The sequence below is a fragment of the Ascaphus truei genome, chromosome 6, assembly GCF_040206685.1.
Source record: "Ascaphus truei isolate aAscTru1 chromosome 6, aAscTru1.hap1, whole genome shotgun sequence".
NCBI lineage: Eukaryota > Metazoa > Chordata > Amphibia > Anura > Ascaphidae > Ascaphus > Ascaphus truei.
The window spans coordinates 61263274-61284978 of record NC_134488.1 but is presented as its reverse complement, the minus strand read 5'-3'; the positions used below and the strand labels follow the sequence as shown (position 1 = coordinate 61284978).

Genomic DNA, 21705 nt, shown 5'->3' with positions numbered 1-21705 from the left:
TGGCCATGACGTCACCCGGCAGGTTCGCCCTCATTGGCTGAACCGCCGGGGGGCGTGCCGTATCGCTTGTCGTGAGTCCTGCTCTCAATTCTATTGAGAGCAGGAGCAACTCTCGCCCCAGCGCTGCGGCCCCCCCTCGCAGCGGGCCCGGCGCCATTGAGGGGAGGGCTCTGTGGCGGACGCTGTAGTAGGCAGTGGGGTCAAGGCCTAAGCCTTACAGTGATCAGACTGGAAAGGGGAGGGGGGTGAGAGAGTACCCTGATTAATGTTCCTGAAGCACCAATCCTGAAGTACTGTTATTGCTGCTAAAAGCGTTAGTGAAGCACAGCCAAGCTAGGAGCTAAACTTGTGCGAGTGTACCGATGCTTGGAATCATCTACAAGCTCCTGATGGGGACTGTAGCCACACCACAAATAAAATAAAAATACTCCTATGAAATATTTAGAGGTGTATTTTTACCTCTGGTCTCGCTCATTGGGAGTGTATTTCACTGTGAGAATGTCTCATTAGTAGCGAGTCTTGCTCATTGACAGACTCTCTCTCGTTATGACTCCCACTGTTTGGAAGGGAGTTCTGCTCATTAGGAGAGAGATTCACTCATTGGAAGACAAACCATAAGAATATTATAACAGCCAACATACTTTTCTTTTATTACTGATAAAACCACACAGGAGGTTTCAGTACATTCAGTTTGTTACATTCATAGCAATCAAAAGAGAAAGAAATGTGGATCCCCCCATCTTCCATTGTACAATCTGGCTCATAACGAGGCACAAGACACACTCATTATAAGGCACAAGAACCCAGTGGGGGGCAAGGATCGCGAAGATAAGTTTCTGTGATGTTCTTTTCAAACCCATTCATAACAGGAGCCACAGGAGACTGGAGGTTACAGTGTACAATATTACATGCTTCAGGTTGTCACTCCGTGTGATGTCTGTAGGACAATGTGTGACAATAATGTTAACGCAGCATTACATGCCTTATAGCCCCACTCGTGAATATGCTGTTATACAGTACATAGCAATCCTGAGCACACATACATTCAACAGTCCAAATACTTGGAAACGAGGGGTTACTCTTAATGTACAGTATTACTTCCTGGTAAAACATGTTACAAATAAATAAAGTGTCTTCTGTTCAAACTGTGTAAGCAAAGGGAATTTGTGTATGTGTCTAGATATTTAAAGGAAGACGTATCAAAGCAAATGTGACGCACAATGAATGTAATTATCTTGCGTCTCCTAATAAATACATCAAGGTCTTTGCTGCAGTTTTTGTGCAGCTTAAAATTTAGAGAGTGTTAACAGGAGGAGTTATCTTGTACTTGCATTAAAAATATCCACCAACTCTGAAGTGGTGTAAATTTTTCTGTCTTGACTATTGTGTGAACTATAGGAAACTCTTAATTACATTAGAAAACAAAATTCTATCTGTATTTTCTTTATTCAATACATCTACCCATAAGTGTCATTGTACAGCACTGATGCTAATGCTTTGGAAGAGGTGTCCCTTAGGCCTCGTTCAGGGTGCCAGCTGCAGGAGTTGGAGGGAGGGCGGGAGGGCGGCAGTGCGGCAGTTTGCTGGGCGATCTGTGTTTATCCCCCAGCAGACTTTTCAGCGTTGGGGAGGGGGCAGGGTTACACACAGCAGGTTAAGTATTGAGGTTGCAGTCATGAAATCATTCTGAAGAATGATTTCATTGGCTGCCTAGGTCCCTGTGACGCTGCTGCAGCTTCAAAAAACGAAATTTTCATTTATTGAAACTGTAGCCAGTTTCAACTCCTGGCTTCGGAGACAGGGAAGTTGCTACCCTGACAACCAGTATTCAAATTGAATACTTTGTTTCTCACGGCAGCACGCCCTCCCTCCGAAGCCAGCACCCTGAACGAGGCCTTATGCACAAACTTCTGTTTCAAATATCTCCAAAGCTTGAAACTGCAGCGCCCGCATGATATAGGAATAAAGTGGCCTTTGAGAGCAAGGGAAGGAGTGCATGTCAGCACAGCCACAAAGTGTCACACCACAAACTGAAACACAAGCATCAAGTGTCAAAACAGTTACACAGACAGGCAGTGTGAAAGCAGAAACTATAACACAGATGCAGACACACTGGCCCAGACCCAAAAAAGGGTGCTAAGCTTTGGCGTGCTAAAACTTAGCACCCTTTTGTGAATATGGGCCACAGTGAGAGCAGATACAGACACCATGTGAGAGCAGAAACTGTAACACACAGATATAGAAGCACAGATACAGACAGTGTGAGAGCAGAAACTGTAACACACAGATATAGAAGCACAGATACAGACAGTGTGAGTGAGAGCAGAAACTGTAACATAGATACAGTGTGAGAGCAGACACTGACACAGATACAGACAGTGTGAGAGCAGACGCTGTAACACACAGATATAGAAGCACAGATACAGACAGTGTGAGAGCAGAAACTGTAACACACAGATATAGAAGCACAGATACAGACAGTGTGAGTGAGAGCAGAAACTGTAACACAGATACACAGTGTGAGAGCACACACTGACACAGATACAGACAGTGTGAGAGCAGACACTGTAACACACAGATATAGAAGCACAGATACAGACAGTGTGAGAGCAGAAACTGTAACACACAGATATAGAAGCACAGATACAGACAGTGCGAGTGAGAGCAGAAACTGTAACACAGATACACAGTGTGAGAGCAGACACTAACACAGATACAGACAGTGTGAGAGCAGACACTAGCACAGATACACCGTGTGAGAGCAGACCCTAACACAGATACAGGCACAGTGTGAGAGCAGAAACTGTAACACACAGATATTAGACACAATGTTACAGCGTCACTCCCTTCTTTTATAGGCAGCAGAATCCCTAGTACAGTAATATGAGGAGGGTACTTAAGCCCTCTCTGTATGACATTCTTAGATCTGATGATATAAAGAAGGGGAGGCAGAGCAAGGAGGATAGGCTGGTTGTTAAATGGATAACCTATATTGCACACAGTGACGCTCACCCACCAGGGACTTAAGATCTCTCAGTTACAATCACTAATCCGCAGCAGATATCAACAGGGCATGAGCACAGGTACATAGAAAGCCAGGAGTTCCCTTAGTCGTGCTAATGTGATGCCCTCACATACTCGCTGCGCATTTATTTATTTTATTTATAAAAAATGTTTTACCAGTAAGTAATACATTGAGAGTTACTGTACCTCTCGTTTTCAAGTATGTCCTGGGCATAGAGTTAAGATGACAAATAATACATGGTTACAAATACAGTTACATAAGTGAACAGGGTATACATTATATACAAGACATTGCATGCACAGTTAGAGATAATAAATATTATAGGTGTATGTAACAGTTATAGACTAGATTAAAATGTGAGACAGCTTTAGTTTTGAAAGAACTTTGACTGGTGGCTGTGAGAGTCCCCGGTAGATTGTTCCAGTTTTGGAGTGCATCTCCCCGGCTCTAGCACAGAACCAGTTGCTGCCACTGCATAAAGTGCAAGCGAGGGTCTTGTTCATTAGATCCTAGACAGTTGTGACTTGTGGAGTTTAAAACATAAAAAATAGATAGGTCAGGGGGAGAGTTAGTCCCCCCTCACTTGGGATTTTGCTTGTGCTTATGTCTCTGTGCTACCCCGTATGGGACGTGGGCTGCTATAGTTCCTGACTCTGTGGCTCCTTCCACGTGGAACATCTGATCATCAAAGAAGATGTGAGGGCGAATCTTCTCCAAGAGGGGGCCCTTTGGGGCCCCAGCCAAGAACAGTGCTTCATCTGTCTCTAACCCCCAGCTGCGCAGGGTCTTCAGAGCTCGTGCCCCAGAGCTGGCGGCACTGCGTGCAGTGACAAGATAAGTGCGGATGGGACACTCCAGTCTCAGCCCCTTGGCGTAGAATTTCTTCTGTAATTTCCCCAGAGCTTCCAGAAAACCCTTCAGCGGCCCCTGCGAGAAAACACATTTCTTAGCTTAGCCTTAGAGCTTACCCCTCACATCCCCAAAACAGGCAGGTGACATGGCAGGACAGAAGGTCATGTCAGTAAGATTAGGTCAGGGGAATCAGAGGTCATGGGACACAGAAATGTACCTCCTGTCCTATTACGGCCTAAATTCACTAAGCTCCATTAAATCAGGGCAAATAATGTGACATTACATAAAACAGCTCTCTATATTGCCTGAGGCATGCCTTATTCACTATGGTAATTATATATAGAGAAAAAACACAACTGTAATTGAGCTTATTAGAAAAGGGTTAAAGCTCAGATAATTACAAAGGAAGGTGGCGGTGCTCCTCATGGATAAAACACGGTCACTGGTGTCGACCAATAGGAAGCTGCAGCCGATGATGATGCGGCTTCCTATTGCAGATCCAGTGACATTTGACAGCCAATTGTTTCCCAAGAATGGAACTTTAAACCTTGTATCCAATATGTATCTCGAGAACCGAGGTTCCCTGGCACTGAACTCAGTGCTGTTCAGCAAATTATGTAACTAAAATAAAGACATTCCTAGGTGGGATTGCTGCTATTATGTCCCATTATTTTAGGATAATGCTGCCTCATCCCCAAATAATGTGATGTTATTTTAAGTCTTGGCATTACTGCCATCCAGACATTTGAAGTGGGGCTTTTGGGGAGGAGAGGGAGCTTTTAGGAGAGGGTGCATTGACCTATATAGCTTCCAATCGATTAATCTATACACCACATGTGGACATACATATGAGCACACCTCAGATACCTTGAAAATTTGCCAATTTAAATATATAAAATCTAGTAAAATAATATAAATTTGCATATTTCCCAGATACCTCAGATGCGTTCACAGGTATCTCCCCACGTGCAGTATAGGTTCATCTATTCAAAATTATATAAATAATTGCCAAAATGCTCCTCCCCCTCCTCCTGTTTCAGGGTCTGGGTAAGAGTAACAGCCGTATTAGGTATGACTTAAAATAGCATTATTTTCGACGTTAACCTTAACGGAGCTTTGTGTATATGGGATGAATATAATTTAAGTTATAATGAACTAATGTGTCATTAAGAACAACAGAATTTATAAATAATTTCTTGCATTTTACAGAAGTAAATTCCGGTTAACATCACGTTTCTTGCTTTAGTGAATGCTGTGCTAGGATTATGAGGTGTTAACTAAGGATAAAATCACCTTTAATAGGTTAACTGAGCTTAGTGAATCTGAGCCGTAGACTACCACGCTTACTGTAAAATTTCAGGCCCTGCTGAATCTCCATCTTTAATTCTTCATTATTAATCCTGTTTATATTTGTTGTTTGCCATATGCTTGGAGGCTGTTCCATGCACCCACCACCCTCTTAGTGACCAGATCTTTCCCCCTTTGGCTCTTGGAAGGCACCTTCCCAGGACCCCAAGCAGATATTTATCTTACAAGGAAAAAATAACAAAGGCTGTGTTGAATTCTGGGTAAAACACTGCTCTACCTTCCCCTGGTCACCCAGAACAAATTATTTATGGCAGTTCAAGATCAGGTGGCCAGGGAGGTGGGTAAAGTCATGTGACAAGTGCTGGGGGTCATGTGGGTAGTGTAAGGATCGGGGAGTCACGCTGCCCTCAGCGCGCTCCCCACTCACCTCCGCTCACTGCTGAGGCTCCCGCCTTCCTCGCTTCCGCAGCTGGTGGGTCCGCCTCTCCTTCAGGGACCACCCTGCAAACTGCTCACGCGCGTGCATCCCGCTCCGGGCTTAATGCCCCTTCCTCCGGCTCTGCCTCCGTCTTGCGTTCTCGCGCCGCCGACGTGCGCGGCCGGCGCACACAAGTCCCGCCTCCTCAGACCTTGTCAGGAATCCTCATCCCACCTGATTCCTGCTCTGGATTCACCAACCACAGTCCTCGCTGCTGACGCACCTCCACGCTGCAGGTTTCTCATTGATTGCTCACTCCTAATGCTCAGCTGCCCCACTGGCAAATTGTCTGAGCATAATCCTATGTTCCTTTGTGTTCATTGCTTCCTAGCCTTGCAGTCTTGTCTTGTCCTCTTGTTCACAGCTCTCTGTTATTGACCCGGCTTGTTTTGGATTCCGCTCTTCTGTACTCCTGACCCCGGCGATCTACGACAATCCGCACCTCTCCAACCCTGACCTCGGCATCCGTACAACGACTATTCTCCTCTCGCCAACCCGGACCCTGGCTAATAGAACCTGCAACGATCCTTACCTCTCCAACCCAGACCCCGACAAGTATATCAACTATCCGTACCTCTCCAACCCAGACCCGGCTACCTTGACCAACCTACATTCCAGACGCGTCCACGCGGCTCTGGGTAGTGTTTATATCCATCCCCACCTCGGCCCGCGGTCATGCCTTGTTTGTGGTGAGCACATCGTGACAGTATGCTCAGCCCAACCAACATGGACCCAGCCGAGGTGGGGCGACTCTTGAGCACACATGCCAACAAGTTCTCTAAAATAGAGAAATATCTAGAGCATAACGACCAACGTATGGACTTACTACAACAGAACCTTGATTAACACACACATAGCTCAAACTCCTACACCCACCACATCATGAATATATATTTATGTCAAAAAGAGTGCTACTGAGCGTGACAAATGTATACAACAAAAGACAGGGGTGCCCAATGCTACATCCAATTGACAAAACATATATGGTAATAAGTATAAAATTAAAGTTAAATACTTCAATAATAATATTTTCTTGGTTATTTAGTTAAATCCTTTGGCCAAAGCATCATAAGCCTACATACCACGCCAAGGTATAACCAAACTTTGCAGGTCCTAACACTATACTGTGAACCCTTCCCTTTTCCTCTGTATGAAGGGAAAGAACCATATTAGATCCTGTTCTTGCAGCAAAATGAAAAGACCTTCCAAAGTTAAAAAAGTGAGGAGGAGTGAGCTCTGGGGGTAGGTGCCACCTACCTCCATACAACTGTTGCCAGTCAGAAATGGATTAACACACACATTGACTTGCTACAACAGAACCTTCTCTCGCTCTGTCCAGGCGCAAGCCCCTCTTCCTACTCCTATTCCGTCGGGTTCTACCACCCCTACGCCTACCCTTATGTCTGTGACTACGACTTCTGAACCCTGACTCCCGACTGCTATGCTGGAGATACGCATGGATGCCGAGGGTTCTTGAACAATGCTTCATCCAGTTCGAGATCACGCGTTCTCGCTTTCCTTCCCACAGATCCAAGGTGGCGTATATTATTTCACTACTCACTGACGACGTCCTGGCCTGGGCTTCTCCCATCTGGGAACAAAGATCGGACCTAACTCAGGACATTGGACTGTTCGCCAGGGAATTCCATAGAGTCTTTGACACACCTGGTTGCAAGGTAACTGCTGCCTCCTCTCTTTTTCATATCTCTCATATCAGGGAAACAGTCCGGTCGCCAGATACGCTCTTGAGTTTCGTACCATCGCTGCGGAGACCGGTTGAATAATGAGGCGTTGTCATCGGTCTTCTGGCAGGGTATTTCAGAGTCACTAAAAGACGAACTCACTGCACAAGAGCGCCCAACGATCATGAGGATCTTATCGCTGTCTGCATCCGCGTAGACCAATGGTTGAAAGAAAGGAGGTTCGTCATCGCCAACACGCTCCCAGATCGTCTTCTTTCCACAACGGTACACCAGAATCTTCTTACTCTGACACTCCTGAACCCTTGCAACTGGGTGGTAATAAATTATCTCCCTCTGAGAGGCAACGCCGACGCAACGCCAGACTCTGTATTGTGGCCACTCCGGACATCAAGTACTTCTCTGCCCTCACAAGTAGGGAAAAGCCATCTCTCAATGAGGTACAGGGGAGTCTCTTTGGGAACACTCTCCACTTCCCCTATCACCAAGAAGACCTTGTCAACCAGGATATTGATCCCAGTTTCTCTTACCAGTAACGGTTTTCAGACCACTGCCTTAGCATTTGTGGATTCAGGGTCAGGGGGCAACTTTATCGACCAAGGCTTTGCTGAGAGGAATAACATCCCGCTTGTCCACAAGATGATCCTGGTAGGATTAGAAGCCATCGATGGTCGGCCATTACAACCAGCCTTCATTTCTTTGCAGACTATTCTCTACCACTTACAGACCGGTGAGGATCATAGGAAGGATATCCATCTGGATGTGATTCACACTCCTTCCGTCGAAGTGATCCTGGGTCTCCCGTGGCTTCAACATCATAATCCCTGTATCGACTGGATCAATAAAGAATATATCCAGTGGAGCACCCTTTGTGCAGAAGAATGCGTGGTTCCCGTCCAAAAGAAATGTGGGTCGGTTACCCCAGGAGAAAAGACGAGCTCTTTGCCCGAGGTATATATTGAATTCTGTGATGTTTTTGACAAGGCACGATCAGAGGTTCTACCACCGCATCGCCCCTTCGATTGCCCTATTGAGCTTTTACCAGGCTCAGTTCTTCCCAGGGGAAGGTCTTATCCGCTCTCACTCCCGGAGACTAAAGCCATGAGGGACTACATCCAAGAAAATCTTAAAAAAGGGTTCATTCAGAAGTCCTCTTCCCCAGCTGGAGCAGGATTCTTTTTTGTAAAAAAGAAGGACGGATCTCGTAGACCCTGCATCGACTACAGAGGTATTAATAAGATTACCCTTAAGAATCTGTACCCTTTGCCTTTGATCTCGGAACTTTTCGACCGCCTTCAAGGGGCTACCATCTTCAGCAAGTTGGATTTGCATGGTGCCTACAATTTGGTAAGGATTCGCCAGGGGGACGAATAGAAAATGGCCTTCAACAGACGAGATGGCCATTGTGAGTACCTAGTCATGCCCTTGTTCTCTGCAATACCCCTGCCATCTTCCAAGACTTCGTCAACGAGATCTTCAGGGATCTTCTTAATCAGTTCCTTATTGTCTACTTAGACGACATCATGATTTTTTCCAAATCTCTCAAAGAACATATCGGCCGCGTCAAACAGGTACTATTACGCCTTCGTGAAAATAATCTTTTCGCCAAACTGGAAAAATGTCAGTTCCATCAAAAATCTACGGCATTTTTGAGATATATCATCTCTGACTCCGGGTTCACCATGGATCCAGCTAAAGTAAAGGCAGTTATGGATTGGCCTCGCCGTACTACATTTAAGGCCGTACAACGTTTTTTAGGCTTCGCGAATTATTATCGCAGATTTATTCGGAAGTTCTCCTCTACGGTAGCTCCCATTACTGCCCTGACCAAGAAAGGAGCAGATCCTGCTTCTTGGCCGCCAGCCCCCATTCAAGCCTTCGATCACCTGAAAGGAGCCTTCGTGTCTGCTCCCATCCTCATACATCCGGATCCCAAACTACAATTCCCACCTTGGAGATAGGCGCATTTGATGTCGGGGCCGGAGCCATCTTATCACAAAGAAGATCACCTCAGGCCAGGCTTCACCCTTGTGCCTTTTTTCTATAAGATTTTCTTCTGCAGAGCAGAATTATGACGTAGGGAACCGGGAACTCCTGGCCATCAAGCTTGCTCTCGAAGAATGGAGGCATCTGTTGGAAGGTATGGAGAACCCTATCACCATCTTAACCGATCACAAAAATCTGCTTTACATAGAAGGCGCTCGTCGCCAAGGTGCTCGACAAGCCTGCCCGCTGGTCGCCTTTTTCTCCCCGCTTCAATTATATTATTTCCTTTTTACTGGGTTCATGTAAGAGATCGGGGACACGCGCCTTACAGCGGGTCCCCGTCACCCCGACTCACAGTACTGCCGCTCGTCCCAGGCCCCCTCCCCGCCAGCTCCTTACCTGCTCCGGTCAGGCGCCGCTCCGCTCCTCCGCGGCACACGCCGCCTCCGCCCACACGCTGCCGGGGCGCGCGCGCGGGATTGTTACAGCGCGCGCGCACCCGTCCTTTTCTACACTCCTCCTGCAGCCTTGGCTCCACCTCCCATCAGCTGGAGGCTATTCCCACTAGGGAACACCACACCAGGCATCTAAACCTATCCCTGGGACCGCTCAGTCAAGCCCCCGCTCCACCTCTTACTCCCATTGGTTCTCCAACATTTATAGTTCCTGTCTTCCCTCTCTTTCCTCACTCTGCATAGTTTTCCTGTGGCTCTTGTAGTATGGAGGTCTATGCCTGGCTCTCTTTTGTGTTGCAGCTCTCCATCCAGTCCCAGCCCTCGTTTGATACCCTTGGATTTGATCTCGGCTCTCGTTAGACTTCGTGTACCTCGCTACTCCCTGGACTCGGCTTTGGCCCTCACTACGCTGCTCTCTCCTGCCCTTGACCTACGGCTTTCGGATCTCTACCTCGGACCTCTGGCGCCCCGGACGCTGCAAGTATCAGGCTAACCCTTTCTCACCAGACCCGGCAACGCATCTTACCACACTCCGGGCACACCCTCACTGCTGTGGGTGCGTGTTATACCCTTACCCACCTCAGTACTGGGGACTGGCCAGGTCTGCGGGCACTCAAGCGTTACAGTTCCAAAAATGTCAAAGCGGATGCTCTTTCACGATAGTTCATGGTTGACGATAAATCCGAAGATCATCTAGAGACAATTCTTCCTCCTAAATACATTCTCTCCACCAAACCGTTTGACGTACTGGACGACATCCTATAAGACCAATCTCGTATCCCAGAGGATCTCGAAGTCCCAGAGGGCCGCCTTTTCATCTCACCACAATACCAGAGGAAAGTTCTAGAATGGGGTCATTCCTCCAAATCATCTGGACATCCAGGTACCAGAAGAACCACCGATCTTATGGAATGGACCTTCTGGTGGCCCGGCATTCAAAGGGACATGAAAGAATTTATCAATGTGTGCTTGACATGTGCTCAAAACAAGACTCCTTGCAGCAAACCACCTGGACTCTTACATCCTCTCCCCATACCGAATCGTCCTTGGAACCATTTGTCTATGGACTTTCTAGTAGAGCTTCCTGTTTCCAAGGGGATAAACACCATTCTTGTTGTCATAGATCGCTTTTCCAAACAAACACACTTCATTCCATTGAAAGGTCTTCCCAACTCATCCAAGTTAGCAGACATTTTTGTTAAGGAGATTTTTCGTCTGCATGGGATCCCACAGACCATCGTATCCGATCGAGGGTCTCAATTCGTTTCAAGGTTCTGGCGTTCTTTTTCTCAAAGGATGGGCATCTCTTTACACTTTTCTTCAGGATATCATCCCCAAGCCAACGGTCAGACAGAGAGAACCAATCAGTCCTTGGAACAATACCCGCGTTGTTTCATCTCAGACACCCAAGATAACTGGACGGACCTTCTTCGCTGGGCTGAATTTGCACACAATAGTCTGTGCAGCGAGTCCACCCAAGAGTCACCTTTTTTCATAAACTATGAATTTCACCTATCCCGCCTTCCGATGTCCACATCTTCTTCTGAGGTACCGGCTGCGGATAACAAAATTCGACTTCTACAGAATTCATGGAAAGGGATCTAGGAAAATCGTAGGACCACAACGGCTAGACAGAAACTCCAGGTGGACCGTCACAGGCGCAAGATCCAGGAATTTAGTCCAGGAGATAAGGTGTGGTTATCATCTAAAAACATACGCCTCAAGGTACCCACACTCAAACTGGCACCCAGGTTCCTTGGACCCTATTCCGTAATAGAGAAGGTCAATCTGGTGGCATATCGCCTACGTCTTCCTACATCAATGAGAATCCCCTCTGTCTTTCACCTCTCCCAGAGGGGGGTACTAACCTCCGCTCACTGCCGAGGCTCTCGCCTTCCCTGCTTCGGCCGCTGGTGGGTCCACCTCTCCTTCAGGGACCACCCGGCAAACTGCTCGCGTGCACGCAACCCGCTCCAGGCTTAATGCCCCTTCCTTCGGCTCCGCCTCTGGTTTGCGTTCTCCGGCCGACGTTGGGAGTGCACACAGTTCCCGCCTCCTCTGACCTTGTCAGGAATCCTCATCCCACCTGATTCCTGCTCTGGATTCACCAACCACAGTCCTCACTGCTGACGCACCTCCACACTGCAGGTTTCTCATTGGTTGCTCTCTCCTACTTGTGCTCAGCTGCCCCACTGGCAAATTGGCTGAGCATAATCCTATGTTCCATTGTCTTCATTGCTTCCTAGCCTTGCAGTCTTGTCTTGTCCTCTTGTTCGCAACTCTCTGTTATTGACCCGGCTTGTTTTGGACTCTGATCTTCTGTACTCCTGACCCCGGCTATCTACGACAATCCGCACCTCTCCAACCCTGACCTCACCATCCAAACAACGACTATTCTCCTCTCTCCAACCCGGACCTCGGCTAATAGTACCTGCAATGATCCGTACCTCTCCAACTCAGACCCGGCTACCTTGATCAACCTACAATCCAGACGCGCCCACGCAGTTTATATCCATCCCCACCTCGGCCCCGGTAACGCCTTGTTTGTGGTGAGCACATCGTGACAGGTAGAAGCAAGAGGTCATGTGACAGTAGGCGCATCACCTGTGCCAGAGGCTTGTTCTCGTAAGCCTTTTCATGCTCAAAGAACATGTCCAGCCCATGCTCTTTCACTATCTGCTCGGATTCATCCGAGAACAGGACCGCGTCTCCATCAAACGCCACACGTAGCTGGTCCTCGTTCACAGCCTTGTTCCGGTTAGGGCTAAAAATTGTAGCAGCTGCGATACCTGCATGGGGGAGAAGAGGGGTGTAGTGAGGTAGTCAGAGGCTGGACACAAGGCGTAGATCAAATCAAAAGAGCTTTATATCACAGAGATACTGTAGGATAATAAAGGCAGTCTCTGGTGGAGACTCTATCCTGGCTTCACAGTCTTTAGTCCCATTACAGGACTTACAGAGTGGAAAGCAGTAGAAATTAGCCATGTTGCTCCAGGTACACTGCAAACCCAGAACTGGCTGAAACAGAGGCAATCTGCATATCAGGAAGATGATGGGCGCCTTACTTGTCACAGGTGGTCGCTCAATATTATAATTATACTAGCAGGAAAAACTAATGTCTGAGACAAGATTTACTTTCATCATCACAATAATTCTCATCTTTTGTGGATTTTTTCTAAATATCGTTCTTGGACATACAAACAGAAAACTGATGTCTGTATAAAGAGAAAGCATAAATAAAACATTCTTGCTAGAGAAACCTCACATAGCAAAAAAAAACTTAATTGACAGGCAGCTTGCCCTCTCCCTTTTCAGAGGCCCAGAAGAAAACACATTCTTAATATTGTGAGGAACCAAAACAGTCACATCTTTGCTTTGTCTAATTACACGTGATTAAAGGAAGATAATTACAAGTTATTTTCAATGCGTTGTTTTGCAAACTGACTGGAATTGCGCATTTACAAGACCTAAAGTAATATTTACCTTTTCGATCCACTTTCACGTCTTATCTCTCTCTTTTAGGGGTCGGTAAGTGCTGGAGTAAGGAGCAGGCTCTGCACCATTGGCAGAAGGTGGCGACAGTGTGACACTTCAAGAGCGTGGTGGCATGGTGAGGGACAGGTAACACCCCAGAGATTCATTTGTCATATACTTTCTTGCCCCACCGTATGCACATATACTCACCCTCTTCTATGGCCTCCTGCACTTTCATGGCATCGGACGAGAGGTAGAGGTTGGTGTGATAAGCTTTTAGGTAGTCAATGGGGCTTCTCCCCCCGGTCATGCAGAAGCGCTCGATAAAAAGATCTGGGGGAGAAAATACAATTTGAAAGACCATAATACCCGAACTATACTATCCTAATACACCCTGACTCTAATACACTAATACCTTTAATATCCTGGCACTAAAATAGTACAGATACAAACATTAAATAGCTTCTATGTGACAAGTACAGATGAAGTGTGAGATAGTGAGAGTGGCGGAACGTATTGTTATACAAAATGACCCCTTATGTGGACCGATAAATGGACTTAGTTACAAATATAAATCTTTCATAAACTTAATGTTAAAATAAAGTGGGGTATAGAAAACTCCTAAACACAAATAAACACAGACATGGGTGTATTAGTAATAGACACCCTTGAGGGATCGTAGTCTCTCTAAAATATACCCTCCTTCGTGTTAGATGTTAACACTACAATAATATTGTCCTTATACTAGTAAGACTTCTAAGGGTATATAAGACAGTGTGATCAAACAATATGCTAGTAAAGACTTGATATCCTTCTTACATCTAGTAGTTGTTTCTGTTAGGTATTGTTGTATATCCCAAAGATCTTAGTGGATATATACTGTATTGATACAGTACTACTTTCATAGATTAGAGCAATCACAGTTAGCACCAGTATAAGGGCCGTTCTATACAGCATGCGGCTGCGCCTTCCTATGCGAACGCGCGTGCACGTGCCGCATGCTTTCCGTGTATATAGAGCCGGGAGCTGCAGGTAAGTGTATATGCGTGTATGTGCATGTATATGCGTGTATATATGCTGTGTGAGAGTAAGTGTAAGGGGAGTGTAAGTAAGATTTTTTTTAAATAAAAAAAAAGTTTAATAAAAATTTTTTTTTGTGTGTGTGCATTTATTTACCCCCCCCACACACACACATCCATACAAACACGCATACACGCATACATACATACACACATACACACCAATACATACATTTGAGCGCAGGCAGCGGTGCGAAAAGATGAATTTCTTAATCTTCGCCGCTGTCTGTCGGCTCACCTCTCCCTGCCATGCGCGCGCGCGGCACATCTATAGAAAGGCTGACTAACGTCAGCCAACTAAAAATCCGCGCGCGCGCACGGCGTAGCACACGCCCGGCACTATAGAACGTGCCTAATGCTGTTGCTAGTGTAGTATTGGTACTTAGCACACATTACACAATGTATACCAAATTGTGTCTATTGAGCGTTCCCTGGTGGACCACAGAGGAATCTTCCTAGAGTATAGTAATTACCCTTCAAAACAACCACAATATATCCATGCCTGTGTTTATTTGTGTTTAGGAGTTTTCTATTCCCCACTTTATTTTAGCATTAAGTTTATTAAAGATTTATATTTTTAACTAAGTCCATTTATCTATCTACATAAAGGGTCATTTTGTATAACAATACGTTCTGCTACTCTCATTATCTCTCCCTAAGACCAGCCCTGTCACAGTATATACTGATAGTATTATTTAGGAGAGTGCACTACTGTATATCAGGGGTTCTTTTGTGGAGAATAACCATAGTTCTAACGGATAATTCTCCACACCTTTGTTGTTTCTGTTGATATTAACCCCAGTGCACCCCTAGTCCGGTAATAGGAAGAGCGGGTGAATCCATTATTTTGCCCGAAGTTTAAATCAAGTTCCAGTGACCCCAGAATAGGTGGGGAGGTAAGCGAGAAGACAGAGTGAATACAGGATCCCTGAAATGCACCAGAGATTCTCCAAGAAAATATCATTGGAATAGTGCCGGAATTCCCGGCTTTGCAGGGGAGAGAGACCTTGTGGTTACTGCAGCCCATGCCAATTTTCTGCGTTACTGCAGATAAAGCATAAGAGATATCAGCTGTAGGCCTGCTCATTATAAAGAGCATATGGAATGTGTGTCTGTCCCATACTGTCAGCATTAGAGGAGCAGTGTGTCACTTTGTGCTGTCAGCATTAGAGGAGCAGTGTGTCACTTTGTGCTGTCAGCATTAGAGGAGCAGTGTGTCACTGCATGCGGTCAGCATTATAGGAGCAGTGTGTCACTGCATGCGGTCAGCATTATAGGAGCAGTGTGTCACTGCATGCTGTCAGCATTAGAGGAGCAGTGTGTCACTGCATGCGGTCAGCATTAGAGGAGCAGTGTGTCACTGCATGCGGTTAGCATTAGAGGAGCAGTGTGTCACTGCATGCGGTCAGCATTAGAGGAGCAGTGTGTCACTGCATGCGGTCAGCATTAGAGGAGCAGTGTGTCACTTTGTGCTGTCAGCATTAGAGGAGCAGTGTGTCACTTTGTGCTGTCAGCATTAGAGGAGCAGTGTGTCACTTTGTGCTGTCAGCATTAGAGGAGCAGTGTGTCACTGCATACAGTCAGCATTATAGGAGCAGTGTGTCACTGCATGCTGTCAGCATTAGAGGAGCAGTGTGTCACTTTGTGCTGTCAGCATTAGAGGAGCAGTGTGTCACTGCATGCGGTCAGCATTAGAGGAGCAGTGTGTCACTTTGTGCTGTCAGCATTAGAGGAGCAGTGTGTCACTGCATGCGGTCAGCATTAGAGGAGCAGTGTGTCACTTTGTGCTGTCAGCATTAGAGGAGCAGTGTGTCACTGCATGCTGTCAGCATTAGAGGAGCAGTGTGTCACTGCATGCTGTCAGCATTAGAGGAGCAGTGTGTCACTTTGTGCTGTCAGCATTAGAGGAGCAGTGTGTCACTGCATGCGGTCAGCATTAGAGGAGCAGTGTGTCACTTTGTGCTGTCAGCATTAGAGGAGCAGTGTGTCAGTGCATGCGGTCAGCATTAGAGGAGCAGTGTGTCACTGCATGCGGTCAGCATTAGAGGAGCAGTGTGTCACTGCATGCGGTCAGCATTAGAGGAGCAGTGTGTCACTGCATGCGGTCAGCATTAGAGGAGCAGTGTGTCACTGCATGCTGTCAGCATTAGAGGAGCAGTGTGTCACTTTGTGCTGTCAGCATTAGAGGAGCAGTGTGTCACTGCATGCTGTCAGCATTAGAGGAGCAGTGTGTCACTGCATGCTGTCAGCATTAGAGGAGCAGTGTGTCACTTTGTGCTGTCAGCATTAGAGGAGCAGTGTGTCACTGCATGCTGTCAGCATTAGAGGAGCAGTGTGTCACTGCATGCTGTCAGCATTAGAGGAGCAGTGTGTCACTTTGTGCTGTCAGCATTAGAGGAGCAGTGTGTCACTGCATGCTGTCAGCATTAGAGGAGCAGTGTGTCACTGCATGCTGTCAGCATTAGAGGAGCAGTGTGTCACTTTGTGCTGTCAGCATTAGAGGAGCAGTGTGTCACTGCATGCAGTCAGCATTATAGGAGCAGTGTGTCACTGCATGCTGTCAGCATTAGAGGAGCAGTGTGTCACTGCATGCTGTCAGCATTAGAGGAGCAGTGTGTCACTGCATGCGGTCAGCATTAGAGGAGCAGTGTGTCACTGCATGCTATCAGCATTATAGGAGCAGTGTGTCACTGCATGCTGTCAGCATTAGAGGAGCAGTGTGTCACTGCATGCTGTCAGCATTAGAGGAGCAGTGTGTCACTGCATGCTGTCAGCATTAGAGGAGCAGTGTGTCACTGCATGCGGTCAGCATTAGAGGAGCAGTGTGTCACTGCATGCTGTCAGCATTAGAGGAGCAGCGTGTCACTGCATGCGGTCAGCATTAGAGGAGCAGCGTGTCACTGCATGCGGTCAGCATTAGAGGAGCAGCGTGTCACTGCATGCGGTCAGCATTAGAGGAGCAGCGTGTCACTGCATGCTGTCAGCATTAGAGGAGCAGTGTGTCACTGCATGCTGTCAGCATTAGAGGAGCAGCGTGTCACTGCATGCGGTCAGCATTATAGGAGCAGTGTGTCATTGCATGCTGTCAGCATTAGAGGAGCAGTGTGTCACTGCATGCGGTCAGCATTAGAGGAGCAGTGTGTCACTGCATGCTGTCAGCATTAGAGGAGCAGTGTGTCACTGCATGCGGTCAGCATTAGAGGAGCAGTGTGTCACTGCATGCTGTCAGCATTAGAGGAGCAGTGTGTCACTGCATGCGGTCAGCATTAGAGGAGCAGCGTGTCACTGCATGCGGTCAGCATTAGAGGAGCAGCGTGTCACTGCATGCGGTCAGCATTAGAGGAGCAGCGTGTCACTGCATGCTGTCAGCATTAGAGGAGCAGTGTGTCACTGCATGCTGTCAGCATTAGAGGAGCAGCGTGTCACTGCATGCGGTCAGCATTATAGGAGCAGTGTGTCATTGCATGCTGTCAGCATTAGAGGAGCAGTGTGTCACTTCGTGCTGTCAGCATTAGAGGAGCAGCGTGTCACTGCATGCTGTCAGCATTAGAGGAGCAGTGTGTCACTGCATGCTGTCAGCATTAGAGGAGCAGTGTGTCACTGCATGCGGTCAGCATTAGAGGAGCAGTGTGTCACTTCGTGCTGTCAGCATTAGAGGAGCAGTGTGTCACTGCATGCTGTCAGCATTAGAGGAGCAGTGTGTCACTGCATGATGTCAGCATTAGAGGAGCAGCGTGTCACTGCATGCTGTCAGCATTAGAGGAGCAGCGTGTCACTGCATGCTGTCAGCATTAGAGGAGCAGTGTGTCACTGCATGCGGTCAGCATTAGAGGAGCAGTGTGTCACTGCATGCGGTCAGCATTAGGGGAGCAGTGTGTCACTGCATGCTGTCAGCATTAGAGGAGCAGTGTGTCACTGCATGCTGTCAGCATTAGAGGAGCAGTGTGTCACTGCATGCGGTCAGCATTAGAGGAGCAGTGTGTCACTGCATGCTATCAGCATTAGAGGAGCAGTGTGTCACTGCATGCTGTCAGCATTAGAGGAGCAGTGTGTCACTGCATGCGGTCAGCATTAGAGGAGCAGTGTGTCACTGCATGCGGTCAGCATTAGAGGAGCAGTGTGTCACTGCATGCTGTCAGCATTAGAGGAGCAGTGTGTCACTGCATGCTGTCAGCATTAGAGGAGCAGTGTGTCACTGCATGCGGTCAGCATTAGAGGAGCAGTGTGTCACTGCATGCTGTCAGCATTAGAGGAGCAGTGTGTCACTGCATGCGGTCAGCATTAGAGGAGCAGTGTGTCACTGCATGCGGTCAGCATTAGAGGAGCAGTGTGTCACTGCATGCTATCAGCATTAGAGGAGCAGTGTGTCACTGCATGCGGTCAGCATTAGAGGAGCAGTGTGTCACTGCATGCTGTCAGCATTAGAGGAGCAGTGTGTCACTGCATGCTGTCAGCAATATACAGACTTACTATGATGGTTTATGGTGTTTATTAGCCGCACTCCAACTTGCGCGTGATTATTGGTCATGAGAACGATATCAAATAGATCGTCGCTGTCAGGGTACAGCTCCCGCAGGCGGACATTAACCGCTTCCAGAGCCTAGGATAGAAACAGGCGTGTCAGCTCGCACATTACCCACAATGCATAGCATCACACACAATCCTCAACGGAGAGAATCACACAATACTATACAAATCCACACATTTAATTTTAGAGCCACCAAACGTGGCATGCTATCTAATAGGATCAAAAGGAAGAGTTTAGGCGGGGTGTTGGTATGTTTGGCCCATAGATTTGTATGTATGTATGTCTTTATTTATATAGCACCATTAATGTGCATAGCGCTTAATATATATGCATAGCGCTTCATATATATATATATAAAGCAGAAAATAGCCGTGTTAGTCCAGTTGCGATAGTGCAGAATAAATTAGTTCTTCAGTATTCGGTGATACCTTTTTTATTGGACTAACAATTAATGTCATGGGACAAGCTTTCGAGAGTTATCCTCTCTTCTTCAGGTCAAGCAATACTGATATACAAAGGAATCTATGGCTAAAACAGTGTGGAGAGAGGGAGAAAAAAAAACAACAGATATTTACTGTAGATAAGGTAGGGTGTAAAGTGTTTGAAGCCAGGGGACAGTGTCAAAGGAAGGTGGGGAGGGGGAGGGATACTGGGGGGGAGAGAAAGTGTGGATAAGAATAGAGGCAAGCAGGATAATTACAAGCAATTTTGATAGGGTGTGAGAAAATCCATGTCCGCATTAAGTCCTTTGGTTTTGGTGTCACAGAGTCTTATCATTCTGAGTTCAAATGTTTTCCGTTCTTGGGTGCTTTTAAACATTCCATTGAGGATTTTGATTTTTAGATGATTTATGGAATGATCTGGTTGTGAGAAGTGATGTCCCACAGGTGAGCAGTATCTTCCTTCTTCGTGATGGAGTATAGAGTGTCTGTGCATATTCATTCTTCTTTGTAGTTTTTGGCTGGTTTCCCCAATGTAGCAACCTTGGTCACATTTGATGCACTCAATCATATACACTAAATTCCTGGATGTGCAGCTGTATGATCCTTTAACATTGAATGTTCTATGGTTGTGACTGGCTGTGGGATCCTGGCAAATATGTTTGCAGAGTTTGCAGCGTTTGTTGCTGCACGGTTTTGTGCCATTATCCATGTCTTTAAAATCGTTGTGAAGTTTTCTGCTGACTAATTTCTGTTTGAGGTTTGGTGGTTGCCGGAACGCAAGAATGGGAGGTTTGGGAAAGATTTCTTTTAATGTCGCATCCTCTGTCAGCATGGGTTGCAGATCTTTGATTATTTTTCGTATACCCTCTAGGGTATGGTTGTATGTGGTCACTAGTGGTATGCGTGTGGTAGGTTCTTTCTGTCTGTATTCTAGCAGGTGTTCTCATGGGGCTTTTATTGCAGATGTAATAGTTTTGGCAATGGTCTTTGGTTTGTATCCCTTCTGTCTGAACGATTCGGTCAGGGTTGTGAGATGCCTGTTTCTGTCTTCAGTGTCAGAGCATATGCGGTGGTATCTTATAGCCTGGCTGTGTATAATGCTTTGTTTTGTATGAGTGGGATGGAAGCTGGAGTTGTGGAGGTAACGGCATCTGTCAGTAGGTTTCTTGTATACAGATGTGTGTTGTTTGCCATCTTTCAGTGTTACTGTAGTATCTAGAAAGTTTACTAGGTTTGCCGAATAATCCATTTTGAGTTTAATTGATGGATGGAATGAGTTCAGGGACTCGTGGAATTGTTTTAGGTTTTCTTCACCCTCTGTCCATATTATAAACAGGTCATCAATGTATCTGAAGTATTTGTAGGGTTTGTGGAGGCATGTAGTTAGGAATCTTTGTTCAAGATTTGCCATGAAAAGATTGGCATATTGCGGTGCCATCTTGGTACCCATTGCAGTCCCCATTAGTTGTAGGTACATTTCCTTGTTGAAGCTGAAGTAGTTGTGTGTGAGGATGTATTCTATCAGTTTGGTAATTACATCCGCGCTGTATTTCTGATCCAGGGGAGATGTTGTAAGGAAATGCAGGCATGCCTCAATACCATCCTTGTGGGGGATGTTGCTGTAAAGGGATTCTACATCCATGGTAACTAGCAGTGTGTTGGTTTATAGTTGGTTGATGTTGTTAAGATTATTGAGAAAATCTGTGGTATCTTGTATGAAGCTGTTGGTGCTTCTGACTAAAGGTTTGAGGATATTCTCCACTAAGCCTGATATTTGTTCCGTGAGTGTATCCATACCTGTTATAATTGGTCTGCCGGGGTTTCCTGGTTTGTAGATTTTGGGAAGCATGTAGAAGATCCCAACTCCTGGGTTGTCAGGTATTAGTTGCTTCAATTGTGGTTGCAGGTGGTTAGGGAATGTTTGAATGAGATTCATGAGTTGCTTTGTATATTCCTGGGTTGGATTATGCGTGAGTTTCTTGTAGTAGGTGTTGTCTGTGAGTTGTCTATTGCCTTCTTCTATGTATTTATTTGTGTTCATAAGCACCACTGCGCCTCCTTTATCTGCTGGTTTGATGGTGATGTTGTGGTTGTTTCGCAGTTCCTTGATAGCAGATCTCTCCATGGGGGATAGGTTGTACATAGTTTTTTTCTGCTGTGTTGATGCTAGTAAGGAAACGTGTGATCTTAAGCTCTGTATGTAGCTGTCAAGTATGATGTTGCGTCCTGTTGGTGGTGTGAAGTACGTGTTCTTCTTCTTGTTGTTGTTCTCTGTCATTATGGAGTTGCTCTCTTTTTTGTGGAAGTATTCTTTCAGTCGTAGTCTCCTGAAGAATTCTTCTAGGTCTGAGAATAATTGGATTTGATCCAGTTTGGT

General features: G+C 46.4%; 1 protein-coding gene across 1 annotated transcript in view; it reads right to left on the bottom strand.

Annotated features, from left to right (window-relative positions):
• Positions 1-623: 623 nt before the first annotated feature.
• NT5C1A (5'-nucleotidase, cytosolic IA) overlaps positions 624-21705 on the bottom strand; it is a 32651-nt gene continuing 11569 nt past the window's right edge. Inside the window, exons 3-6 of the mRNA XM_075604486.1 lie at positions 18828-18957; positions 13489-13611; positions 12409-12593; positions 624-3952 (exon numbers count right to left, since the gene is read on the bottom strand). Of these exons, the coding sequence (XP_075460601.1) occupies positions 3605-3952; positions 12409-12593; positions 13489-13611; positions 18828-18957 (786 nt within the window). The 3' untranslated portion in view covers positions 624-3604. The remainder of the gene's footprint in view (positions 3953-12408; positions 12594-13488; positions 13612-18827; positions 18958-21705) is intronic.